At 50.4% G+C, this 27200-nt stretch overlaps 1 protein-coding gene across 11 annotated transcripts in view; it reads right to left on the bottom strand.

The window, feature by feature from the left end:
• CAPN15 (calpain 15) overlaps positions 1–27200 on the bottom strand; it is a 60831-nt gene that overhangs the window by 28744 nt on the left and 4887 nt on the right. Inside the window, exons 2-7 of one of the 11 annotated variants that reach the window (XM_080387345.1) lie at positions 25732–26132; positions 25457–25640; positions 22799–22840; positions 22195–22247; positions 20997–21142; positions 14921–15240 (exon numbers count right to left, since the gene is read on the bottom strand). In XM_080387345.1, coding sequence (XP_080243471.1) covers positions 14921–15096 — 176 coding nt within the window. In that variant the 5' untranslated portion in view covers positions 15097–15240; positions 20997–21142; positions 22195–22247; ... (1 more) ...; positions 25457–25640; positions 25732–26132. Of the gene's footprint in view, positions 1–14920; positions 15241–17257; positions 18274–18317; positions 20954–20996; positions 21143–22194; positions 22248–22798; positions 22841–25456; positions 25641–25731; positions 26133–27200 lie in introns of those variants that run through there. The other 10 variants (XM_080387350.1, XM_080387351.1, XM_080387352.1 and 7 more) reach the window with 10 other exon arrangements.

The following is a 27200-nucleotide window of genomic DNA, read 5'->3' on the forward strand; positions in this document are numbered from 1 at the left end:
AAGAACACTGATCCCAGAGGAGGATCTCAATGCACAGAGCAGAAGCCCAGGGCAATGTCCCAGATGAACCGGGCATTCAAATTTGCACACACACATGCACATACTCTTTCCACTGAGTCCATGGCTGCACGGGCAACTTTCAAGCACACTCACATTCGTTGTCAGGTGCTGGAAAAAAACATGCACAAAGGCTTAGTGCAGCCTGCTGCACTGCAGCCACGTCCCTCCATGCTTTACTGACCTGGGGTGAAGCAGGGCCAAGGGCTTGCTTGGTCAGCTTGGCCAGTCCATGGTCCAGCATGGAGAGCAGAGGCTTCGGACAGCAAACTCCACCAATCTCACAGATGGCTCCAGCCTTCCCTGCTCCTAGATCATCCGCACCTTCTCCAGCTCTGTTCCCCTTCCTAGGTTATGCCAGGTCAAGCAGATGAATGCAAGACTGCACAAAATTTGCTGCTGCATCAGCTGTGGTTTTGGGAGCCTGTTGCCATGCTGCAGCCAGCAGGCTCTGCTCTCCTTGCAGGCTCAGGGGGAGGAAGAACAAGCAGGGAGAAGCCGCCTCAGGTGCTGTTCAGACTCAGGGCAAATGAACCAGCATCTCCTCCACGCCATAGGAGGAAGCAATTTATTCTGACAAACAGTGAAAGCCTGCAGCGGGGTTGGCCCTTTCTGTCAAAGCTGGTGTACCATACAGAGGCTTACGTGCTGGAGCAGGGAGGGGAGGGTACTGGCAGTCAAGTGATATACGCATCACTCACGGAGAGAGATGAACAGCAACTCAGAAGAACCAGGCTGCAAAAGATAACTGCCTACCCACCAGGGATCCCAGTGCAGGCAAGCACTGTGCCTGCTAGCCAGCCATCACTGCTTGTCCTCCACACCTGGGGCTGCCAGCAAGCAGCAGGAGCTCAGCACAGCCCTTGGACACACACCACAGCACCTCTCAGTGCACCCCTCTCTAGAGGGTTCATGTCGCAAGTCTTCAGCCTTGAAAGGGGTTGAACGCTTGGGCACAAGTACCACTGGGATCAGACACAGTGTTAAGGAGCACCCAGCAATGTGGCACAGGTGGGATGTTCATATTTGCATCTTGAGCTTGTAAGTGAAGTTCAAGTTGGCCGTGGAGAGCTCACAGCCAGGGAGGCCAGGAAATATAAGCTCTTAACTTGTAGAGAACCTGTAACACGAAGGATCTGAGATGCCAGGTATCTGCATAAGCCAAGAGAGAACAGGCAGCAGCACAGAAACTCCCTCTTGAAGCAAAAGTAATTCCAGTGTCCATTTGGTCTCCAGCAAATGCACAGATATGGCTGTATCCTCTTTAACTTGCAACACCTGCCTGGCTGCCAGATCCCCTCTTTCCACAAAGCAACTGGAGAGGTTCTGGACAGAACTGGGAATGACTTCCCCACTGCAGCCTCAGAAACACCATCAGTGCCTGAAAAAACTAAGAGTTCACACCTGTACACACTTCTCTGTATGTATCTGTGCAGCCCTGTGCCTGCAGTAGGCAGCAGTATCTCGGTGAGCCTTGGATTCTCCTTCCATGGGGCCTGTTACCTAGATATCTAGACACCTGTTAGCTAGACATCTAGACAGCAACCAAGGCACTGACAGACCACTAAGTCTAAGATGAGTCCAGAAACCAAATGTGAATTTCTCAAGTCCTGGCAACGCTCCTTTACCATACTCTATACTTGATAGCATAATGATTTCCAAACATTTGGGTCAACCCAGACCTCCTCTTGGCGAGCAGTGATAACCACGTGTGGGAGCGCACACTTGCTTGCATCCCACAATAGGAAGCAGCTGGAGTCACATCTGAGCACTGCCAATGGCAAGATGAAAGACTTTCAGACACTTCTCTTTTTCTGCTGACAACATCTTTACGGGCTCTTCTCCCCACTCTCCACTACAGATACGGCTCCTTTAACTGCTGATTTCCCATAGGTGAAGTTCCAGATGTTCCTGGGAGGCTTTTCCAACTTTATTTATTCTATTTAAATAACGAGGGCATATGGTTTATTACAGCTATTCAAGGGTTTGTCTATGTATATGGGGGTAAACTTAAGAGAACAAAACATGAATCTGAGCCTGGAATTTGCAGAGCTACCAGGACCTCTGAGCACCTAGACAGCAGCACCTGGCCACAGAAGAGCAGAGAACCACCTCTGTCTGCAAACAACAGACCAAGGGCTGTGAATGAGTTTCTAGCTCCTCACCTACATCACACCAGGTCCTTCAGTGCTAGCAAGGAGATTTATACCAGCCCAGGAGACCATCAGGACTCCTGTTCCCCTTCTAGAACAGCTGCCACCCCCTGAGCAGGATGAAGGTCCAATCTCTGGGACAAGGCCAGAGCCAGAGGATCTAACGGGGAGCAGAAGCAGCTATACAAAGCCCTTGGAAGCAGGGAATTCATGCTGAATCAAGCTGTGCCTGCTCGCTCTACAACCAGGGGAGCTCTGGCTAAGACAGACTCAGCACGCCCAGCACTGCCAGCATGCAAGCACAGAGGCAGGCGGGCAGCGAGCTCCGTGCCCCAGGATACCTAGGAAGCCCCTCAGGGGTTTGTGCAACAGCGTTTATAGAAAGGGGCTCCGTTACCCCCACACTAACACGTCATGGCAGGCTCTGGGCATGAGCTGGGCTAGCCCAACTGAAAAAAGATATCCTGCAACACATCAGCCCAGCTTCTCTTGGGGGAGGAAAGGATCCCAACAGGGAAAGCTGTCCCAGAAGCCTGCTGGCGTGTCCTTCACCCCAGCTACAGAAGCAGCAGCTGTGGTACCACTGGAGGACCTCAGAGACCTGGGAGATCCTTCAGTAAGTCTTGGTCACCTCTCTCCAGGTCCCATTTGAAACAGGCCCTGGAGAAGGGGAGCACGGGCTGCTCTTTGAAGGAGGATCTAAGCATGGAGACACAGCAAGATAAGGAGCCTTTCAGCACTACGAACCTGAGACAGCGGGAAGGAAAGAAAGCACTGATGGGGCTGATTTCTACGGTTACATTTGACAATAAAGACTTACCTGCTCTCAGCAGGGAGGGGAGGAGGCCAGGCAAGGAACAAGAAACAGAACTCATTAAGCTGCTCTCTCATCTGAGAAGCAGGGACAGCTTCAGCAAGGAGGGTGGACTCTTGGGAGCAAAGGACACTTGATTCCCCTCCATTTAGCTACCCACGCCTGAGGTATGCTTGAACAATCACTTCAAAAGCAACGCTTGCAGAGGAAAGCAAGCTGGATGAAGAGGAAGCTCTACTTGGTTTTGTTTCTCTGTCTTTAAGCCAATTAAGGAATTTGTTTTTAAGTGAGGGTCTGTAGTCTGCCTCAAAAGAGCCTGCGCTCCCTGGAGAACACAGCAGGGCAAGGGCGAGGCGGCCATCTGGAGTCAGAGCCCTGCATTCCCTAGACGCCACAGGCCCCGCTGGCCCCACGCTTCTCCTCTGCAAAAATCCCAGCTACTCCAACCCCCCAGAACCTCCCTGCTTCTAACACACCTCTGCAGCAGATGCCTTTCCCCTTTGCACCTTGGTTTTCTCACTAGTACGTCACACACGAAGCCAGTCTTGTCGACATCGGGCAGCTCTATCCTTGCATCTCTCAACACTTGTCCAGTGTTTCAGGAGCCCAGCACGGAAAATGCCTTTGAAGCTTCACAGCCGGCCAAGAAGAGGCTAAGACAAAGACATGGTCTGTACTTTTAGTCTGGTCTCATAGTACCTGGCCTCGGCACAAGGTGGTCAAGCTCCAGCATGGTGGGGAGGGGGCTACAAACACAGGTGGAACACACATCCAAGGGGACAGTACAGGCAGCTGGGAGTCATGTTTGCCGGGACAAACGGCTCCTGGTGTGGGACTGTGTAGATAGATCCCTTGCACGAACTACATGGCAAAGGTTTTGCCCTGTACATACCAAAGGCTATTTTCTGCCATTCTTCCCAGCACAGCCAGTACAGGATACATGCATCCTGCATCAGAAAACAAAAGCACCTCGTGTGCAGGGTAGTTTGGAAGTAGAGGTACATTTGCCTGGATGAAGACCACCCTCTACTACCTTTAAGAACAGGGAACAACTTTAGATGTCACACACCCAAACGATGGCAGTTGCACCTTACGCTAGCATCGCCCCTATCCCATGCGTGAGGCTGTCTCACACCACTTTCCAACGCACCAGGTGTTAGTACTGGAGGCTGGGGTGGGAGAAATCCTGTTTCCCAGGACCAGAGAGATGTGGGACTAAGGCCTAACATGCTATGGGCTGGAAAGAGCCAGGAAAACCCAATGGGACTATATACCAGGCACACTTTGGATTCACCCATAGCCCCTTACTCCCAGTGCAACTCCCCTCTCATGTGGGGAGGCTGGAAGAGGAGACTTACTGGTGGCTGCCAACCTGAATTGCTGCTCAGCGAAGTTTTATGTTGCAATTTGTAGTGCTGTTAAAATAAAATTGGTAGAGTAGTGGGGGAAGAGAAAGAGAGAACAAAAAAGAGGGGAAGGAGGGAGAATGGATCAGGAGCAACAGCACAGCTGCAAAGCTGTCTGCTCCCATCTCTCACATCTCCACTGAACAAATCACCCTGCATTTCCAGCTGCTGTGCTCCAGCCTTCAGTTCTTGCAATGCTAAAGCCTGGGCTCAGTTCACTGGGGGGCACACGCAGGATACAGTTAATAGCAATCTGTCCATCTCCACAGCAGCTAAAGTGTCAGACTCAAATACAGCAGGCAGAGAATACCAAGAGAGGTCCAGGGCATCTACAGGCTGGTGGCTGCTTGTAGCACTTCCACACTGCAGCCACCAAGGCTCCAGAGGCCAGAAGGGATACCCCCACCCCAAATTCACCCCCTGCCTTCTATCTTCTCATTCCAGCACTGGTTAAATACCATTCCCACCCGCCGAGGTCACAGGTGAGCTAAATTATCCCCTGTACCTCCAGAGGCTTGCCAGCTCTGCACACTAGATCTGCAGGACAAAGGCTGAAGTCATGGATCCATATCCCTGCATGTGCCAAGAGCCACAGGATTCCCCCACTGAGACCCACGCTGATGCCTCCTCTGAGGAGAAGGCAAGGAAAGGTCAGAGCGTCTTACAGCTCTCAAGGAATCCTGGCTCTGCTCTGCAAGGCTGGATTCTGACACATGACCTTCAAAAAATCAAAAGCAAAATCTCTTCAGTGAACTTTAACAGAACAGTTTCCTCTTGACATCACGGAAACTCACCCCACCCTAAGCCAGTCCCGTACTGCTGAAACCATGGAGGAAACTCAGAATTACATCCAAGGAGACTTTGGCCTTTCACCACGTCAGCATTCCTGCTCTTCGCAGAAAGAGCCAGGCCAGCCTCGAGAATTCACACCTCACTGCAGAAACCACCACAGGCCAATTTAACAAGAGGCCAAAATATCAATCCCACACTGACCAGACAGGCATCGGTGAGCTCTTGAGCCCCGTTACTGAAGTACCTTTTTGTGGTGCTCCAGCCAGCAACTGAGTGCAGGTCCTTCTTGCAAGGGAGATGGGAGTAGACGGGATCCTGTGCACAGGCTGAGGCCCACCAACAACGATGGACATGTCTGCACATGTGCAGCTCACCTATAAAGGCCACTTGCTTCTCTTTCTCATGTGCCTGAACTTTAGAGTAGGCAATTATCAGCAGTTACCAAGAAGCTCAGTGGGATAAAACACGCTGATCTTACTGTGGCTTGGCTGTGAATGCTTCCTCTTGCACAGCCTACTCGTCATTTTCATTTCCTTGCGTTGATGGCTTCTAGGACAGTCCCGGGCCAACCTTCAGTACCAGCGCGCACAAACAAAATACCCCTGGATGGGCAGCACAGACCCGCACCTGTGTCCTCTGTGGCACAGCACCCAGTGCAGACGGCAAGATGGGCTCCTTCAGCATGTCGTGACCCCCACCAGCCTACGGCCCTCCCCTGCACCTTCCTGCCCACCGGCACAGAGGGAAATGTGGCAGCCAACAGTGCCTTCAGGTCACCTAGGGCAGTTGCCATGTCACAGGAGATCACCCACCAGAATACCATCAACAAACCAAGGAGCTCCAGAAGGACCCAAGAGCATTGCACCCCATCAGAAGCCCACCACCCCATCAAAAAATGGATCAACGCAGGAACCCACACTTGGCCTCAGATTCATTTTGGCGTCACTGTGCACTTTGAAAACAGTGGCCGTTTGGTTTCTCTGGCTTCTCAGAGACAGCAAGGAGGGTTGGATGGGTTATGTGGAGCTGGAAGGGCCAGGAGCAGAGCAGAATGCTGTGCTGGGGCAGGCTGAGCCACACGACCACCCAGCACCCCAACCTGCTCCTTCTGTTCATGCCCCATGCTCTAGAGCTACTGCCACCTTAAGTGAGCCAGCAACACATCTGGCCAACTCCTCAAGCAGTCAGGCAAGCAGTAATTACCAGGGAAGCCCTTAGAAGTTATACTGTACCCTGGAGGCCTCAGGACTCGGTAATTCAGACTGTGGTACTGTTTACTGCCTCGTAAAGATGACACATACTTAAGTTAGTGCTTTGACAGCTGGAATCTAGAAGATGCTCCTGAGTGGAGCACGTGCAATTAACTGTCGCGTGTCCATGCCACAGAGAAGCACAGTGCCATCACAGCAGTCCAGCAGAGACCACACTGAGGCTCCTCTAACAGCTCAGCATCCCTTCCCTGCAGCAGCACACAGCGCTTCCTACCACGGAGGCAACTCCCGCTCTCATTTAAAGCTCCTGACCATCTTCAAGTCACACACACACTCACAAACAGTTCTTGGGTAACCTCAGCACACACGCTCCTCAAGGACAACCTGAAGGACATCACTGTCATCCTACAGACATGGGACAGAGAGGAGAGAAAGAGCGCGCGTGCCCTGCCTGCGGCAGACAAATGCTGCACAAGACAGATGGGCCTTGTCAGCTGCTGTGCCCTCCCCACCACGTCACCACCAACAGCAGTCCCTCCAACAGCCATCACACACACACACCCCGAGCCAGCCAGGGGGCTGCAGTGCCCACACCAGCATGCCCAGAAGACACAAAGCATAAAAACATTTGCTGTAGGAAAACATAACCCAAGGAAAATAGGCCATTGTGCCAAGCTTTGCTGGGAGATTCTCTAGAGGATCTGTAAAGCAATGATGTGCCCAACACACGTCACTGTGCGCGCCGTGGAGGCTGCTGGGCAGGACAGCAGCAGCGTCAGTGATCAGTCCATTCTGTGCCACAGCCTGCAACCAGGCAGCTCCTGCAAAAATTTTTTTCCCACATTTCAGAAGCACCAAGTTCCCATTTGTCCCTCCCCACAGACAGACACAACTGCTGTGGGGTAAGGCGGCAGAAGCCTCAGCTCCTCAGCAGGGAAGGTTTAAAGAGGAACCATTTGCTGCAGTTGGTGGCACAGGTCTGCTGGGATGTCCCAGTGCTGCATGGGGCACATGCCAGCCAGCACCAGGGCTCCAAACAAAAGGAGGAGACCCTTCCTGGTGTAGCCAAGGAATCAGGGGGAAAAATACATATACATAGTTAAAATCAGGTTTTCAAGAAGACAAAAGATCCTGCTTGTGCCAACCTTCTCTCCAAGTCACAGCTGGGAACGCTACTGAAAAAGCCAGGGGTACGGACACCCTGTCCTCTCCCTGCCAAAAGGTGGCAAGAGCCAGCGTCCCAGCACCTCCTTCTGCTCTAGAGAATCTGCCACGCTCCAAATGCAGGAGCCCAGCTCCATGCAACTACAAGCCCCAGCATGCAATACCACCCTGAGCACTGGGAGCGGCAGGGCTTGAACCCAGGTGTCTGGAGACAAAGCTGAGCTCTGTACTGCTCTGGGCAAGGGCAGGCGAGGCCCCTACAGCTCCCAGCAAGCTGCCAACTTGGCAGCCTTCAAGCACCTGCAGCCCAAACTCTCATCCTCACCCCATGCACCGCCCTGACTCTCCTGCTGATTGTCCCACTGCCATCCAGAAGGGCTGCGGGCTGCCTTCACACTTCACTTCAAGTTTCCTTCTGGTTTGAATGTCCTGCTGCAGCCTCATAAATGCCATCTGTAACACAGAAGCAGCTTCTTTCTCTTCAGATCAGTTCTTCACACCTCCTCACAGTGACCTTCAGCACCTACCCCTCGCAGGGATTCAGTGATGCTTGTGGGCATGGATGCTGTGAGATACTCTGGCTGGCACAGGCTGTCGGCTGCAATACTGGTGCCTTGCCAGCACCAGGCAGAGCGAGACGCATGGGAAGGGACCCAATTCAAATAAAAGCCCAGGGCACTTCGTTAAGGAGTGCAGCTGATAAGGCACAGCTACCTGGGCGGGTTGTGGATCCCTGGGCAGGAACAGGCAGATGCAGCCCCAGCTTGCCAAAAGCAAACAGCATCCAACCACAGCTTATCTTTCCTCTCCGTGTGCCCTGAACAACTGCCCTTGTTTGCTGTAGCCCCGCACCGGGGAGGGGGGGGGGGCTGTTTCATCCGAGGGAACAAAGGCCTGCAGAGGGTTTGCTCTGTACACACTCCCCTCGTCTCCTCCACGCACAAGCATCAGTCTCCAGCCCGGATGGGATCAACGCAGCCTTTCAGTGCCAGGGCCAGCCTGAGGCCAGATGCTTGTGCTGGGGGGTGGAGGTGGGTGAAGGGAGGCTGCAGCTCTGTGTGTTTTTCCCTCTCCATTTCTGAGTCACATTAGTCAAGAGACCTGAGCCCAGAGCCACCGGTGTCAAAACTGATTAAGTTACTAGTTTGAGAAATCTAGCATGTGCCTTTTGCAGCAACAAGTACCTGTTTTTTGGATAATTTTGGAGGAAAGCAATGAGCTCTGGAATGAACCCAGGGAAGAGCTGGCCACTTGGCAGCACTGAACAGCTCAGAGGGGAAGGGAGCTCCCTGTCCACCCCACAGGCAGGAAGCAGGAGGCTGCTCTTCCCTTCACGCCCCCTCTCACAAGCCCAAGACAGCAGGAACATGAAGTTAATGCAGGCCCATCTCCCACCAGGACAGATGCCACAGCATTAGGTGGATGTGGTTTCCACCCTAGCTCTTTTGCATGACTTTGGGAGAAGAAGAAATAACCTTCCCACATACCCTTTCCTACATTTTCTCCTTCCTCACAGCAGCTCAGCCAGGCTCCTGAGCTTCCTGCTGTCATTGCATCCATCCATCAGCTCCTTCTGGAAGACTGAGACTGCTTCACGGCTCTGGGCTACATGCGTGACACCTCTCAGGGGGGCAAACAATTTGCCATGAAACACTAGACTAAGCTCCTGCCTCTGCAGCCAAAAAAAGCCAAGTGAGCAATGCAGCAAAGTTATTCTGGAAAAAAAAAAAAATCCCTGCTCTGGCTCCTTTTACTATTCCCTATTCTTAAAAAATAAGACACCTCAAAAAAGTCACCACCTACCAATCCCTCTCCCACCCTAACCCCAACATACCTGCATATGGAAACACACCTGCTCCAAACAGATTACCAAAGGGCTCTTCCAGGCCCTCTGACCACACGCTGCCGCAGCACAGAGTACAAGAAGCCACTTCCTTCACAGCACAATCGACAATCACACCTCCAGGATCTCTTCCCGAAAGAGATGAAGAGGGCAGGACAGTGCATCTATGCACAACCAAAGCTGGCTGCTAACCTCCTTCCTGCAGTGCAGGATACTGACTGTGCCAAGGCAAAATTACTCCAACACCTGCACTTGGAAAAGGACCTGAACCTACTTCCCTGGAGCAAGAGTGCTCAGCTACCACAGTCTGGAGCGCCCCAAAACCAGATAAAGGTGCTGCTTCCCCCTCTTAAGGTTGGCACTATCAAAGGGACAGGTCCACTGTGCTCTCCATGCTGTGACAGCAACACTCAGGCAAGGGGTTCAGGTATTCCTGCTCAGATTTTAACCAACCCTGCTGCCTAAGATGAGGACATGTGCCCCAAATGACCCTCTGCCCCAGCTTTTGCCCTCTCTGCAGAGAGGGTAAGCGGGCAGGATAGCTCTCTTACCTGCACTTGTGGGAAATGGAGATGGGGAAGGTTGGGAGGCAGATGGGGAGCAAAGGGAGAGTTTGGGTTTTTATTAAGAACTTCGGTCTCCGCTATTCTGCACCATCCTCCAAGTTCTTTATGGCTCCAGAGCTATAAATAGCCTCAATTTAAACAACTAAGAGGCGCTGTGAGTGAGCAGACTGCTGGAGCAGCCAGCATGGAAAGCGGATCGGCAGGACTGGAAGCCTCAGGCAGATGAAACAGCATATCACAAAGCCAACTCCTTGGCACTGCACACTTTCTTGAGCAAGACACTATTCCAGCTGCCACGTGGTGCTTTGGTGAGAACTGGCAAGCAAACAGTTACAAGCCCAATGTTCCCAACAAGCAGGTATCCACAACAACCTGCAGCATCATTACTCTACCAAATCCCAGCTAAGCTTCGATGCCACAACTTCCAGAGGGAGCACAGCAGCACAGGGATGCACCCACCTCACTGCAACACCTGGGGAACACAAGCTCCACTCAAGTGTGATGAACAGGCATCTCCTGAATATCAAAGCTGATGTTAGTACCCTTGCGGTTTGGAAGAGTGGTCTCTTTTTCCCTCCTCATTCCTCCTCTGTGGCTATAGTCAGAGCAGATTTTGGTTATCCCCAGCTACACATGTCTCTTGTCCTTTGCACAGAGGCTTGGCAGGGGAGTTGGACCAGGTGGACCCCGGAGGTACCTTCCAATCTCAACCAGTCTGTGATTCTTGCAAGGTGCAAAACTAACTCTCCAAGCGCACCCGAATCCAAAAAGGTTGCTGATAAATATCAGGGACTTGTGCCTGCCCCAGCCCTGTTGGGGTAACTGTACTCCAAAAAGCACGGACGCTGGCCTGCTGAAGCTGACAGACCTCCTGAGGCTGCTGCCTGACCTGAAGACCAATGACAGAACAAAATCAGGGAAAACCTGCAGAGTCACCTTTATCAGTAGCTTTACCAGTAGCTTTTCTTCCCAGACATCTCACCTCTCCTCTGGGCCTTGGTTTCCCCAACAAGAAACACATCCTCCAGACGCTGGTTCTGTTTATGCTGCACTGGGAGGTGAGGTGCCACCACACAGGAGGGTGGGAAGGAGCTGCACACAACTGCATTCCCCCTCCATAAGGCTCCCTGCCACTTGTCAGTATGCCAGTGACCCTTTATTCATCTCCAGCAGCCTCAAGATGGCTCAGAGCCTCTGAAACAGGACTGTGTGATGCTATCCCAGCAGTTCTGACTTGCTGATTTTCATGTATTTAAGCCACGGGGTTCACAAACACCAAGGTCACAGATGCCTTGCTCTGGGTTCCTCTCCAGAAGTAGTGCTTCTGGGGAGCAGGGAGGGTGGTACAGGGAGAGTGGTACAGCAAATGCCCTCCCACTAGCTGCCAACAACATAAGCAGGTCTTCTCACTTCCCTCTAAAAGCAGAGGAATTCATATATTTTTAGCAATTACAAAAAAAAAAAAAAAGTCTGTTCCTCCCTCCACAGTCACTGAGGCCCAGAGGTATTCCATTCTGAAGAGGCTTTTATAGACAAATACAAAGCCTTTGCAGAATGCTGGGGGAACCCCCAGAAAATGCATATGCTCTGGAAAGTGAAGGAGCTCAGAGAGCTTCAGCCAAACCAAGTGGTGGGCAGAGACACTTAGATTCAACTGCACAGATCCTGCAACACTTTTCCCAAATGCCTCTCCTGGGCAGAGCGAACTTGAGCAGTTCTCAGTTCTCAACAGGACATTGTTGTCCCTCTTTACAAATCCTGGGGAACAATGACTAGGTGAACAGAAACACTCTTTTAAATCTCATCTGGGAGACAGTTCATGCCCTAATTCCCTCTCAATACCTTACAGATGTGGAAGGATGCACGGTGGAGAGGTGCCACCACCACTACCAGCAGCAGCAGAAGCCATCACAAGCCCATGGCTCCCAAACCGTTCAACAGTAGGCACAGTAACGGAGCTATGTCCCACTGCCAGCACCCAGCCTTGTGGCACTGCACCATGCTGCTCCCAGCTTCATGAAGGGTTTGGCCATGATGGGTCTCTGCAGGTTCAGCTGAACGCCCTCACCCAACAACAGCCCAGGCCAAACACCTTTAAGTATATGAGCAGGGGGAAACCCAAGGGGACTTTTAACTAAGCCAGAATTTGCCTGGCTACACACAGCTACCACGGATGTATTTAAAAACATCATCTTTGCCCTAAGCAGAGATTTCAGCAATAAGACTCCTCTAACTAACACTTATATAACACTTGGCACCTCTAGTCTTTAAGTAATTATGTGCCCCTGGCATGCTGGGGAAGGCAGGGACATGCCCCCTGTTTACAAGGTGGGAAGTTGACACATAGAAAGAGACTGCGCAGTCTGGTCCACAAGAGACCAGGGACTCAAATTTGGATGTCACAAGTCTATTCTTTCTACCATTAAGGCACTTTTTTCCTCCCTCCTGTCTTCAGCAGACAGGGAACTCCAGACCACCAGCCTCATTCAGCCAACAGGAGACAACACAGCCTCCTCCCAGCTTCTAAAATCTTGAAAGCCAAACAGCACTGATTTCTTCCCTTATTTCCACCCCACCATGACAGAAGCCTCCCCTAACTCCCCCACCAAGTACAGACCAAAGTCACTCATGAAGTACTCGTTTTCCTGCCAAGGAAGGTCTGCGTTCATCCCAGAGACAGACCCGAGCAGGTTTGGCTTGGCTCTGTGCTGCTCTACAGCAGCCAAAGCATTATCAGCTCTGAAGGTGGCCACAGGCCCGGACAGAACATCAGCAGGAAAAGCAAAGTCTATCCCAGAACTCCTGTCCAGCCTCAAATTGACTCCCCAGTACTCCACCTCCTTCCTGTGCTAGAGGTCTCCAGGGATGCAGACACTCAGAGGCAGGTCTACCTACCCTGACTCGTTCTATTGACTGACTTATTTCTTTAAAAAATTGTATTTATCTGTTCCTCTCTGGAAAACAATCATCCACTGCTGCTTCACCCTGTTGTCGCACCCGTCTCGCCATGGGAACTGCAGGCACTTTGATGCCTGACAGCCCGGCTGAACTCAGCAGGTCTTTTGAACCCACTTCCATAATCACTGCCTAAAGCAAGTTCTTCCCACGCAATTCACTGCTCAGTGGATCATGGCCAGTGATTTTCCTGTCTCCAGGAACCGTGCGGCACTTAACCGGGATGAGTTCTCTTCCCCCTTTAGCAGCGGAAATACATAATTATCAGAAGAACCACTCCTGTCCTAACAGGACACCAGCCTTCTCTGCACCCAGACCGGCAGTTCCTGCTCTTGCCAACATCCGTTCCACCATGAAGGTTGGTTGTTCAGGAAATTTATTTCCACGTGTCAAGATTCCACTTCGTTTCTTGAGCTCCTCCAAGCTACAGGCTTTGAATCATGAGCAGTCTCAGCTGGCACACACAAGGCCACAGCAACACCACCTCTTCAGTGCCCAGTGCCAGCTTTGCAATGAAAGCTCCTCAATCTCGGTGCTGGCTGTGCACGGGCATACTGGCGCAATTCATCTGTGAGCTGTCGACACCTTCCCCAGCGCTTCAAGGCAACAGAGGAAAAAGAAAAAACAGCAGTCCTGAAGGAATAATCCTGCAGGAGGGACCCAGCTCTGTTTGCAGGATCGCTCTAAATTAGAGGGAACAAACCTACACAGTACAGATCGCCGACCAGAACTGTGGGCCAGCCACAAAGGTTGGTGTGCACAGCAATAGGTGCTGGGAACCACACGAAACAGCCTTTTTAAAGGCCTCTTGGGCATTTCTAGGAACTCAAGTCCATGATTGAGAGCAAAGACAAGAGCTAATTGGTTTCATGCTGTTACCAGCTCAACAAGGAAACCCAAGACAGGGCTACAAAGGAGCAAAGCATGATGTCGCTTGCCTCTGAGCCTCCTGGAGTCACGCACCAGACCCCAGGAAGCACATTCCAGGACTGGCAGCAGCAGAAAGGCAAGAAAACCAGGGCTACACAACAGATACTACATTGCCTCCAGTGGAAAGCCACAACAGCTTGGGGACACTCAGAAGCAAGCAGCTATTCCTAAAAGACTGGCAGCTCCAGACAGACTCAAGCAAGTACGAACACCCAACCAGGCTGGAGTCTACGCAAAGCAGGCATTAGGCAAAGGCTCAAATGCTATTAGCACAAAACACAGCAGCCTCTGCAGCCAAGCCCCCAGGCAGAGGATTTTTAGATGCTTTTGACATACCTCTCAACCTGTCAAGAGACTGAATGCAGGACACCAGCCTTCCAACATAAAGAAAAGTTCCTCACTGCAAGTGGCTGACAGGGAAGGGGCAGAGGAAAGGACTCTGCTACACATTTGAGGTGCTGATTTCATCGAGGAGGGACAGAAACTGAGGGTTAGAAACATGAGCTCTTTTTTAGAGTAATCTTGTTCTGGAATGGTTTGTTACCCTGGATCTGGTATTCAAAAGCATTTCACTGCTTTTGCAGGAAAACAGCTTCTCTTGCTCTTTTGAGCTCAAACTCTTGCTCCTTATTGCCACTCAGTCACAATCCTCCCTCTGTGATACCTACAGTGTAGTTGAGAGGTCAAAACAGAAGAGAGGCCACATGAACATGGCAAACTTGTTAAAGGAACTGAGATCCCATTCCCAGGCAGCCACCTTCATAATTTAGGTGAGTGAGGGAGAGCTGGGACGAGTCCTGCAGTCTATTCTGCGGGAGACATCAGCAGCTCTGTAGAAAGGACATGGCTTGGCATCGCTCAAATCTGTGGAAATTTGGCTCTTGCTTTCACAAGGAATCAAACTGAGCCTCCGAATGAGAGGACCAGACACACCCAACAGGATGCAAAGCAACTTATCTCCCAAATGCACCGCCCCAGATTCAAGCTGAGAGGTAAGCAGGTAAGCAGGCTCCTTCCCCTCCTCCTTACCTTCGCACCCGGTGGTGTAAATGCTGGTGCTGCCGCGTTATAAGGGCACTTTCCCAAACAGGGCCATTGTGACTACTCCTATACCAGCTCACGGCTGGGTGCCCCGGGTAGGGTGCACTAGTGAAGCCATGGTCCGACTCCGTCTCTGCAGCCAGCGATGAGGCAGAGCTCCCCATGGTTCCCCCCTACCCAGGCCACGCCGAGATTTATCCTAGGTTAGGTCCAAGCCAGTGGCGTGGGCAGTTCGGGTGGAATAGGCGAGGCGCTGTGGCATGGGCTGCTGCAAAGATCCCAACACACTGGAGAAAGGAAGGTCGCTTCTGATCAAGAGTTGGGAGAAAAAAAAAAAAAGAAAAAAAAAAAGAGAGAAAGGGGAAAAAAAAGAGGAAAGAAAAAGAGAGAAAGATAAGGTATGATTTGAGCAACGACCCTTCAGTTTTAGAAGCCTTAGAAGCCTATTAATGCATGCTCTGCCCAGGCTCCCCATCCCAGCGCTCACTGGGATTGGAAGGGCTGTTTCACTGAATCCCCCTTTTGCTGCCTGGGAGTGGGGAGTACAGGGGCTCTAAAATAGGCTGCCCCCAGTTAAGTGCCAGGAGTTCCCAGGCACAGGGAAGCAGCCCGACTAGCAGAGGAAAGCACACCAGAGCCCTTGCCACCACGGTAAAGCAGCAGAAAAGGGAACAAGCAAGCCTCACTTAGAGCCCAAACCAGCAGCCCTTGGGATTCACAGGCACAAAAAAGGTTATTTGCAAAGCTCTGGGCTCTAGCTGGCATGCGAGGTTTGTAGTTACCTCAGCTACAAGGAGTACAACTTGACAGCTTGTACGCAGTGAAGATATTTTATTTTTCTTGCATGTAAAATAAAACATCCTGCTTTTCCTGTTGCCCACTAAGACCACAGTAAGGCTGAAAACAGACTTGGGTATCTGCACAAGCATGTGTTCTGTGACTATTTCACACACTGCAATGAAATACTTCCACCTCAAGCCAATTTTTAGCTGATACTGAGCATGCCCCTACCCACAGAAGCAGACTGGGGGCTTTGACTGGTTTTCCTTTTCTCACCCTCCCTTTCCTACTTTTTCAAATTAATGATGTGGATGCTCAAAGAATAAAAATAGGGAAACATTTTGTGTCCTCTAGTATTCAAAGAATTTTAAACGTACACATCTCTCCTTAAAGGAAAAAGACACGGCAATCTGGATGCGTGTCAGGAGGAACAGATCAAGGGAACATTTAACAGAGCAAAATAGAAGAAACGAGGAAGAAGAAAAAATTAGCACAGCTGAGCTTATTCAATTACCCACCAGAATTTATAGAGATGAATGAACTATAGAAAGACCTTTGCGAAGAAACTACTCTGTGACATAAAAAGGCCAAAATGAAGACTCCTAAAATTCAGTTTTTCAACCCCAGAATTGATCTAAAGGATCAAGAAAGGCCTTGATACAGACTCTCAAATGTGGCAACTCAAGGAGCAGGTGCAGTTTTGCTACAAGCTTAATACCAGAATGTGCCTGCGTTAGACCATTAGCTGGAGAACGTTAACTGCTCTGCCACGGTCTCTTCTCTGTAACCTGCAAAGTCTGGACTAACAAAATAAAACTGAAATAACCTGCAAGAACCCAGCTTTCCCTATCTCAATTTCCTTGTTTTAATTGGTCTGCCTAACTGTTAAGCATCAGCCAACACATCTCCATGCTTTGCTTCTCGCTACTACCTGCCCAACAGCAAGATTTCACTGATTTTTGCAGATCCAGCCAAAGTGGAACCCTGGCGCTTCCCCTCTCATTTCCTGCTATTCAAGCAGTTAATTTGTAACAAATCTGATTTTCTGGCTAAATGAAAGCCATGTGATGTGAGGGGAAGAGTATTTCCAAGTATCATCAGCTGAAGTGTAGCTGGAGACATCCGTTGTCCCACACCTGCAGTGTCTCCGGCTTTTCTGCCGCAGTCCTCAGTGGCTGCCCCATCCCAAGCACCCTACGTGCTCCGGCAGCAGCACAGGCACAGGGGATGACACTAAGAGACGTGCTAGAAGAACAAACTCTGTCGCTCACCTCAAGACATGGGTTCTACCACAACAAAGTAAATAAATAAAGGCAGGATGGGTAGAAACACAGCCCTACACAGTTCACCGCAGGCTGAGCAAAACAGAAGGCAGGATGCTCAGTCAATTGATAGCCTTTCCCCCTGCCTCAAACAGAGCTAAACTGCCAAATAAAGCAATTCCACAGGCTAGTTTGAGACCACTTCCTTAGCTGACTCTCAAGCTGGAAAAGCAGAACCCTTTGCTTCTTCCTCCTACACACAGAAACACCAGTTTTGGCTCACCACAACAGGCGAGAGACATGCCTGCTGCCCGCATCGCTGCTGCCTCCCAACGTGTTGCTGGTGTCTTGGCCCATCCTCCTCTGCCAGGTCTGCACCAGGGAGCGGGAGCAGGCAGCTCAACACAAGCGTTCCGCACGGAGAGGAGAGGCTGGGAGTCCTGCTTTAAAGTGGTGTGGTAAAAACCCATGGAGGGTGGAGCTGGGGAGAGGAAGGGATCTATAAATAGGTGGAGGATAACCTAGCTAAGTCGTGGTGATCTCCAAGACTGTCTGGTCTAAGTGGGCTGCTAGGCTGCAAGTGCTGCATGAAATCGGATTTCTCCAGGCAAAGCAGTAAATCCTTTTCTTCAGGGTCACCCCTCAGGCCAGGTAAGAGCAGCCAATGAAGAACATTTAGGGGGGAACATCAGCCCAAGGAGGGGAGAGGGCAAACCTGTTCAAAACCAGGAGTGGCAGCATTACAGCTCAATGCAAAGCATGTACGTGCTCGCCACACTGAGCCAGAAAACGCCTTTGGCCAACACTAAGCAAATGAAGAGCCTGCAAGAAGTACAGGTGAGAATGAAAACTACACTCTAGCAAGGGAAAGGGTCAATTAAAGAAGCCTACAAAGAAGAAAGCCTCTCTGGAAGCACTCACATTATTTTTGAGGAACTTCTCCCACTGGGCAGGGAGATGCCCCAAGAGATGCCCTGCAGGCACACTGAACAGGGAGTCTTCAGCCGCGGAAGGGAAGCAAACTGCCAAGAGCTCCTCTGCCTTGGCAGGAGGGAGTAGGATTTTCCTTCTAATTAATAAAGCACTGCTTCCACCTATCTAATCAGGAGAGGAAGCAACAATGTGAACAGATTGAAGTGTCCTGGGAAGAGTGGATCTCACCCATGAAAATTAACAGTTAAGCGCCTTAACAAGATGCTGAGTTTGGATTTTGGGGTTTTGTCCCTTGCAGCTGCAATAATTACCAGGTTTCAACTGATGCTGTTTAACTACTCCCAAAATACTGCTTCCAAAATAAAACTAGATTTGATCTTCCCACCCTCAAGCCACTCGCTCCCACTTACCCTGATCTGTTGCACGTGGTGCAGACCCTTCATCAAATTGCCCCACCAGCACCCAGAAGCAGCAGGCACCTACAGTGAATTCAGGACAGCAAAGCTTTCCCATGGAGGTTCCTCCTGCTGCCGGGACAGCAGAGCAGTCGCCTGGATGCTTCCAGATAAATCCTATTCCTCAACACCAGTCAGCGGTGCTGACCCTTTGGGCCTCAGCTCTTCTGTCACACCACCCAAAGCAAAGCAGGCAGGAAGGGTGGGGATCTGGGTCTGCCCAACCCCCTTTCCTTCCCTCCAGCTTCAAAGTAGGTTTTGGCTCTGAAGAGAGCAAAAAAAAAAAAAAAAAAAAAAGGGAACTAGCTCACGTGTTTTAACGTATCTGGGAAGCTGCAGGATCAGCTTTTCCTAGGATCTTCCTAGGATCAGCCCCAGGCTCTTCCCTTTGGCATGCAGCAGGAAAAAAAGAGACAGAGGCCCCCGGAGCTGCTGCAGCCCACTGGGAAACAAGTGAGGCAGACACATCCCGGTTGGTCCCATGTGCAGAAGCCCCCTAATTGTGACAGGATACCCCACACACTCCTTTTCTTATTTATTCACCCACAGAGCACAAGCCAGCTCAGCTCCTGCCTGAATTCCCTGACCTCTCTTGGTTCTCAGCCTCCCAGCCTCACGGATAAGACTTTGTCACTTCATTAATTCCTCTGCTCCCCCACTCTGTAAGTAAAGTCACCTCTCAGCTACTCCCTTGCTCCAGACAAGATCCAGCAGTGAAAACACAGCCACCCTGCACACCAGACAGCTTGTCCGAGGCGGTGGGCCAGCTGCTGGCCCAGGAGAAGGCATACTATGTACCTGGGGGAAAAACATCCCTCAGAGCTGTGCCGAGGAAGCAGCAGAGCAGGAAGCTTTCTTCTAGGACTGAAGCTGTGTGAACCTTCTCCCTCTGCTGCATGAACTCTCCTGTCTAGGGGCTGACTAAGATGGTCTGGGACCTGGTACCACCCTCAAAAGCAAAGGAGGAACTCTCTGCTGTCACATGCAACCTGCTGCTTGCAAGGAGAAATAAGGGTTCCTGAAGAGATTTGAATGCCAGTCCCCACACACAGCCCTGGCAGAAGCAGCCTTTTCGCTGGGGTCTGCAGGATCTGACTCACACATCCTTAAACACAAAGTAGTTCAGGGGCAGATGAGTGCCGCTGGAGGAGCTGTGGCTGACTTGGGCATCAAGCTGGAGACTACTTCATATACATCATGAAGACATGGCCAACCCTTGGCCCTCTACCAATCTTTGCCACCATGCACAGCAGATCTCCCCACCAACCACCAAAGGAGGTACATGCTTATGGGGTCTGGGGTAAGCAGGGAACAGTGTGCAGGGATGGGTAAGGTGCACAGCAGAAGATATGTCAGCGTAAGGAGGTTATAAAGTCATACAGGAGGTCAGGCATGGGATAACTGAAGAAGGATGCAGAGTAGAGATCTGATGGCATGTCATGCCAACCAAGCAAGGAAAAGAAGCCCAAGCATTTGTGCGCATAGCAAGTGATGCACAGCTGAGCTCCCAGCCCCACAAGGCAGGGTGGCAGAACATGAGGACATGCAAAATGAGGTACCAGCACCAAGCAGAGTATGGCTTGTATTTACCAAGCTGAGACGACCCTGATAAAAGAAGTGAACCCAGGGGAGGAAGGGTGAACAGTCTCTTCTTCCACAAGGCTGGGGGGGAATGAGCAGGCAAGCAACTAGACATCCACCTCAGACAGATGCAGTATAGACTGAAATCCAAGATGCTAAACTCGAACCCAATGAGAACTATACAGCTCAAGTCCAACAAGAGCTCCCGTGATCACCTACGGGACCCCTGTTGCAAAGCAGCCAAGCAAGCTGGAATGCTCCAAGCTGAACAGGTGTCTTGCTGACAAGAAACAAAGTTTTGGTGCTCTTTCTTCTGGCTCCCACCTGCCAAACCAGCACTACAATGCAAACCTGAGTGCTGCAGTCTTGGCAGGAAATTAAGGTGTCAGCCAGTTCCAGTTCCTTGCAAATCTTCTGGCAGGGAGGGGTGGGAAGGTACCTCCAAGGACAGACTGAAGTAGGTATAACAGGAAGGACAGGCCAGCAGTTGGCATGCTTGACTAGGACGTGGGAGGCTTTTTCAGCCCTCACGCTCTACCACAGAGCCTCCTGTGTGACTTGGGGCATAGTCCTGTGACTCAGAGAGCACTGCCTTACCTCCCAGGGCCAAGAAGTCTTCAGGTTCGCAGGCACTACGATGACAGGCAGTACACAAGCACTGCAAATGGGAGGCGGGGGAAACTGGAGAGAGGGTGAAACTTACCCACCCAAATGTTTGTTACAGGGCAGCAGGGCTGAGAGAAGAGAGGAGAGTCAGATGTTCTGACCTTAGAGGAAGTCTAGGGGACTGGAAACTGCAAATAAGCTATTTTCCAGATCATGGTGAGAAACAAGACTGGTATGCTACTTGCGGAGATATCATTAGATGAAATTAGCTGCCTGCAAACAGATTTCCAGATGGACCATTCATGTCTAGTTAAGATAATTTAACCTGGAGTCCTAGATCAGAACAGGATCTCACACTTCATGCTACGCTTTAGCAAAGTCCAGAACAGCAGCATATCTTTCTGGCCACAGACATTAACATGCAAAGGCAAGCTCGAGGATCTTTACCTTCTTTCAGCTGCCTTGAAACTGGTTCTGGCCCAGCTTTAACACAGAAGAAACTCATGCACAGCAGCCGAGTTGGGCTGAGCTGCATTTAACACCCAGCACTGACTCTTCATAAGCATGCAGGCAGAGGAAGAGGTGTCCAAAGCCTGAAGTGAGAGATTGATAGGAAAAGCAGATTTATTGTAGAGCCAGCTTAGCCACAAAGCAACTAGCATCAAAGTCTGAAAAATGTTTCCTCTTTTCCCTTGCATGGGACACTGTAAACCAGTGACAGATCATCCAGTGAGCTACTGGAAATCTATCACGGTCACTCTGAGAGAGGGGATTATACAGATCTGAAAGGGCTATCAACATCTTAATTAGAAGTTATAGGGAGAAAAAGAGGGAGAAGCATTGGGTAGGAAGGTTTCTTCAAAGTAAGAGTTAACTTCAAAACCCATTTCCATTAACAACTGAAGAGCAGGAAGGTCCTTTTCTGAGTAAGTATGAAAATAGCAACAAAGGCACTGCTGAAGAGTCTGAATGTACATACATGTTAAAAAAAACCCAAACAAACAACCCACAACCAAATCTCTAAAACCCTAGTACTCCATTAAGTCAATTAACATTGCTTCAATGAAGTGGAACTAGACGCTTGTATCCTCCGGTTTACTCGCCAATTGTGGCTGACTTTTGAGTGCAGTGTTAACAAAAGCATGTGTGGGCTGGCATGGTTTGTCTCATTAGCAACATCGTGGTAATGCCACAGAAAGACAGACAAGGGGAAGAAACAAAAACAAGACAAGCCACAGCATCTAATCTTGGGAAGCTTTACCAGCAGATCTGATTTCCAGATCTTTTCCTCCCCGTGTTTATAATCCTTGTAGCAGAGTTCTGTCATCTTACTCAGCCCACAGCCTGCCCCAACTACAAAACACACCAGGCTGAAAAATCACCTCGACAGACTGCCTGCTGAGACCAGTTGCATTATAAAAACAGGAAGCTTTTACTTGCCTGCTACCAATATGCTATAGATTTAATGGGAAGTAGCATAAGCAGGGATGCTTTGCAGGAAGAACACACACGGGACTCTTGCCAGCAAAAATGCATCTTGAGTAACACATGTGCTTTTAGTTTCCTCTTTTTTTCAGAAAGGTTTAACTACACTCTGGGTTACCCAGCAGCAATAAAACATTTTTCTTCCCCCTTTCTCACTTACAGCAGAGTGTTGATTGGTAAACAGCAGATCTTCCTGTCTGAGGCTGTGCCAGCCTGTGCAGAACAGAACTGTTGTTATTGCACATTCACAGCTAGAGATAAACATGAATAAGAGCCACAAGTAAGAGCCAGGCACTGGCTTTTCAATATATTGCTTTATCAGATTCACCTTGATTCAACTGTTTCTGACAACATCTCTCCCTCCTGAAGGGGCAAGATGGCACAAGTAGCAAGGACAAACATTAAAAAAGAAGACAGAAGTGACAGTAGCGCAAAAAGTGCTCTTCTGTACTAACATTCACAGACTGTGCAGCTCCGAACTCCACCTGCACTTAGAACGCTCAAAAGCACAACATGGAAATAAATGCGCTCAGCAAAACCAACCTCTCAAAAAGAAGCAATGGAAAAACAAAGTAGCTTTCAACACATTTCTCAGGACAAATCTGCATCAAGAGCCATGAATGCTGCAGGACATAAAGGTTACAGCAAACCAGGGAAGGAAAAAGATTTGCAAGTCATCTCTCATCTGCAAGATGACACTCTGCAATGGCACAAGTACCAGCCCAGGAAAACTGGATACTGGAAGTCAGAGGAGGGTTTCTAACCTTTCAAAGAGCAGAATCTCTGGACCAGCTGCTCCAGAAGCACTGGGGAAAAAAGCACAGAGTGAGTTCCAACAATTAGTTCCTGGACAAGTTCATAACCTGTACAAGATGACTGTCTTCACCAGTATGGAACTGGACTCTACGACCCATGAAGTTCCTCCCAGTCACTCAGCAAGCTGAATCCATAGACGGCCATAGGTGCCCAGCCACAGGACAAACATGAGGTCATACTCAAAAGGACATCAGGGATTGTATCTTCAGATCATGCTAAGCTGACAGATAAGCAGGTGAAGAGCTGGCCACTGCAGAAGGGAGGGGAAGAGAGTTGCACAAGAAGTGGAGTCTCACAGCCAGTGAAAACCCAGGGCAGGGACTTGGAAAGCACAGTCCCAGAGACAGGAGGTAGAGGAGATGTCCCCTGTGCACACTGTCCCCAGACACTCCATCCACAGTTTTAATTCTAACACAGATTAGACAGACAGCAAATACGTAATTTGTCCAGTCCACATCCAGCTGCATCCCTTGCTACAGACAGCTCCCAGTCTTCACTGCACTGCACTGTCTGGAGCCGCCCAGGCTCTTCACTCAAGGGCAGCAGTACCTGAGTGTCTCATTCTGCCATTTTTATGCAATTTGGCCTTTCCTGGCTTTAATCAAGCACCACGTCCCAGTTTTCAACCAGCTGGCCTAGATTTAAACCACCACATCTCTGGCTGCGCCTCAGGCAAACACAGAGGTAGGATAAGCCTGACAGACAACAGTGGCATTTGGTATTTCCATCACAAACAACCAGGGGATAAAAATCACTGCACAAGAACTGCACAAGAGGCTACCGCCTTCCCTGTGAGTACAGGGAACCAGGAGAGCACAGGGGAGGTGGGACAGCGAGAGTGAAACCCAGGGAGAGCAAGAAAATAGCTCCTCTTCTGACACAGCTCAGTGTGATAACCTAATGGAGAAGCATCACATTACTGCTTACCCCTCTCCACCTCCAGATTACACCTGCACTTCGTCCTGGGCCATCCTCAGAAACACACAAATCCTTCTGCACACCAATGTCATAGCCATGCCATTATTTCTGTTAGGAGATGATACTGTAACTGAAATTATATGACTGGAATAAATCTATATCACTTCAGTTGTACCAGGTGTTAACAGTGCCCGACACCACTACACTGCTCCCCTTTCCTCACCAGAGTAGCTATACTGGCTTACTGTCTCCATCACAAATAGCTCCTCTTCAGCTACACCAATACAGCTGAAACTGTAGGATGTATATTCTGTTACACAACGCCTTAAGCAATATTTGCCCATGAGAGCAGTTATTTGAACAAATATAATGATCACATAAGGAAAATGCTGTACTCTCAGATGAGAGGGCTGAAACATAATGCAGATGCTCTGAGTAAGAAGCTGCCTTTGCTACAGCAAAGCCAGCCCTACCAGGCCATCCAGCATACCTCCCAGCACAGTGACGGAGCTGGCCTCTTAACCAAGACCAGCTGGCTGCCTTTGAACCCATGCTAACCCAAACAGGCAGATGGAGAGGAGATCATGTTACAGGAGTCACTCTCAAATGCCTTGCAAGACATATCCAGCTGCCTTAGTCTCATGTGGTGCTACAGACTCCCATCCTTCCCTCCACCAGGCTCTGCTTGCTAAAGCACCTTGCATGGCAAGGCCAGGCAATGGGAACAAGGGCTCTGCACACCTGCAGTAGCATTCACAAGACGCTCCAAGGTTGCATCAAAACTGATCCAAGAGCAGGACATCCCCCCTCCAGTTAAGAACTAGCCATGTCACAGATCTCGGCCAACACCGTCCTGGTGACAGTCACCACTCAAAGACCAGAGTGCTCATGCACTTCATTGTTTCTCAAACCACAGGAGATTCCTGCAGACCTTCTGCTGAGGCCGGCCACTAAAGTCACATGCAGACTCCAGCTAGCCCATAAGCATCCAGGCAGACCAGACTGGCCAACACGCAGCACACTGGTGTCCATTCGATTGATCCAAAGCCTTGGCCTGGATGAGGTCACATCAGTCTGGCTCATCTGAACGCAAAGGCAACACCATCGGACGCTCTCCTGCAGCAGACACTGCAAGCGTATCCTGAAGGTACAAGCTCAGACTGGCTTCCCACCACCCTGTCCTGTCTGCAGAGCAGGCTCTGAACCAGCAGGCTGAAAGCAGCCCAACCATGTCAAGTACAACACAGTCATCTCTCTGTCCCAGTCCTGGGCTGGGAACTGCCAGGGCACTGCACTTACTGCAGGCAAGGCAATGCAGAGTTTCTTAAACTAATTTAATTCCCTGCCTTTGCACTGCCTCAAACACACCCTGGGACAGTCACGCAGTTTCTATGGCTTAAGATTGCAAGGTCCTAGAAGACTCCACCATTTCTCTTCCACTCTTACGGCCTCTCCTTTCCCACGAGAAAACCTGGGGACGCCAGTATCCCCAGCCATAAGAGCACCTGGCCTTCGCACAGACAGGAAGGAGAGGGGAACACTTGAAGAAGGCATCAAAGCAAGGAAGACAGACAAGAACGAGAGGAGCAGGAGACAAGAAGCGGGGTAACCGCGCTTACAAACCAGAGGAGAAAAGGTCTTTTTCCCTTCAGCCCCTCCCAGCCCAGCACAACAGAAAAGCCTCTCACCCAACACGGTTTCTGCTCTGCAGGTCCGATGCCCAGCTGGTGTGAAGTCAGCCTGGTGTCCCTGGAATCAAACGGCTGCTGTTGGCACCAGCTGAGCGGCCCGGTTGGAGGAGCATGCTAGATGGTCTCTGCACAGAGCTGCTGGTACCTCACCAAGCCTGCTAGGAGCAGCTGCTGCACCAAGCTGGCAAACAGAGAGGAAAGGCATGCACGTAAGAATAAATGGCTGCCGAGACTCCGGGCTGATCAGCATCACACCAGCACGTGTAACCAACCTCACATTTTAGGTCACTTGGTCAGCATCCACTCAAACTGTAGCTCTTGGAAGGCTATGTGCTACCCACACCATTCAGCTGGCGACGGGCTGGAGCTGGGTCCTGCCTGGAGACTGGAACTAGTCTGCTTGTGCGTCGACTCAGATTCTTCACTTGTGGTTTCAAAACCTTTCGTGGTGACTGTATAGTTCTGTGCCCACTGCTGGCCTTACTCTCCCTGACGGTGGCTGCTGCTTAGCATTCTGGTGAGAGCTGTTGTTGTACCAGGTAACACAACACCTCAGGAGCACAGCAGGATCTCAACAATAAGGATTCTGGACAGCTCTTGACAATTAGCAGCAGGGCAGGATCTCCCAAGGGGTCTGGATGTGAACGCAGGGATGTCTGGAGGGCCACACCGCCTGAATGTTCAAATACAGAAACAGATGTTAATTACTCTGCATGGCCAGGACATCGTTAGCAGTTACATCTACTGAAAATTCAAAAGTACAAATTCCTCTGATTATGTCAAATGTGCCCATCCCACCCCAGAAGGCATGATGTTTGAATACCTGCCTCAGCAAACCTCCCTCCCCCAAGACATCTCCCTTTCCCCCTTCATATTCCCTGCTCTCGAAACAAACTGTTTTAATGAATTTCATACTTTGTGAAAGTGCTGTCTCCTTTGGGATGGACTTTTATCAGCTGGAGGCAATAAGAACCCTTGTCCATAACTGTTTGGCTCACCAGCACACTCTCAGACTGGGGAAGGAGTGAAAAAGCAAACAAGGATTCAGCCAGAATAATGTGATCACTGAGCCTCTTCGGGAACACGACAGAAGCACACAAGAGCAACAGACCCAGCTGTGCCCCCACCACCTTGCCCACTCTCCCCACAGCCGCACTGCCAGGTGCAGCATGATGTCCCTGGGGTACGTTAGTGTGAATTCACAAAGAGCTTTTCTCTTCCAGTGCTCTGCACCACTGAGGCCTCCAGGCAGCGAGGAAAAGACAACCTGTGGTGAAACACCTGGACACGCACTGCCAAAGGAATCAAACCAGCAAATGGAGAACGTTACGGAACGGGCAAGTGACACCACTCAGGGATTACGAAAAAGTAAATAAGGAACTGATTAAGGTTTAAAAGGACCAGCCTGATCCTTTTAGGAGAAGGGTCTGTACGTCACTGGCTACATAAGGAACTCCAGGCCCACAGCATCCCCAAGGCACTCAGACAGCTGAGCCGCTCCTGCTCACTGGAAAGGCTTAAGGCTTATGAGAGCTACAGAGCGAGCAAGACAAACACCAAAGGATGGAGTACCCCACAAATGCCTACATCAGTCTGCGTGACACCATGTCATTTTTCTTGCAGGAGACGTGTTTGCATACGCATGGGCTAGGAAGAGAAACCGCTTAACACCCAGCAGCTTAAAATAAAGCCTTTTGGCTATGCTGAAATTCCAAAGACTGCCCAAGCCCTGCCCGCTGGC

The sequence above is a fragment of the Falco punctatus genome (genome assembly GCF_963210335.1).
Source record: "Falco punctatus genome assembly, chromosome: 4".
NCBI classification, from domain to species: domain Eukaryota; kingdom Metazoa; phylum Chordata; class Aves; order Falconiformes; family Falconidae; genus Falco; species Falco punctatus.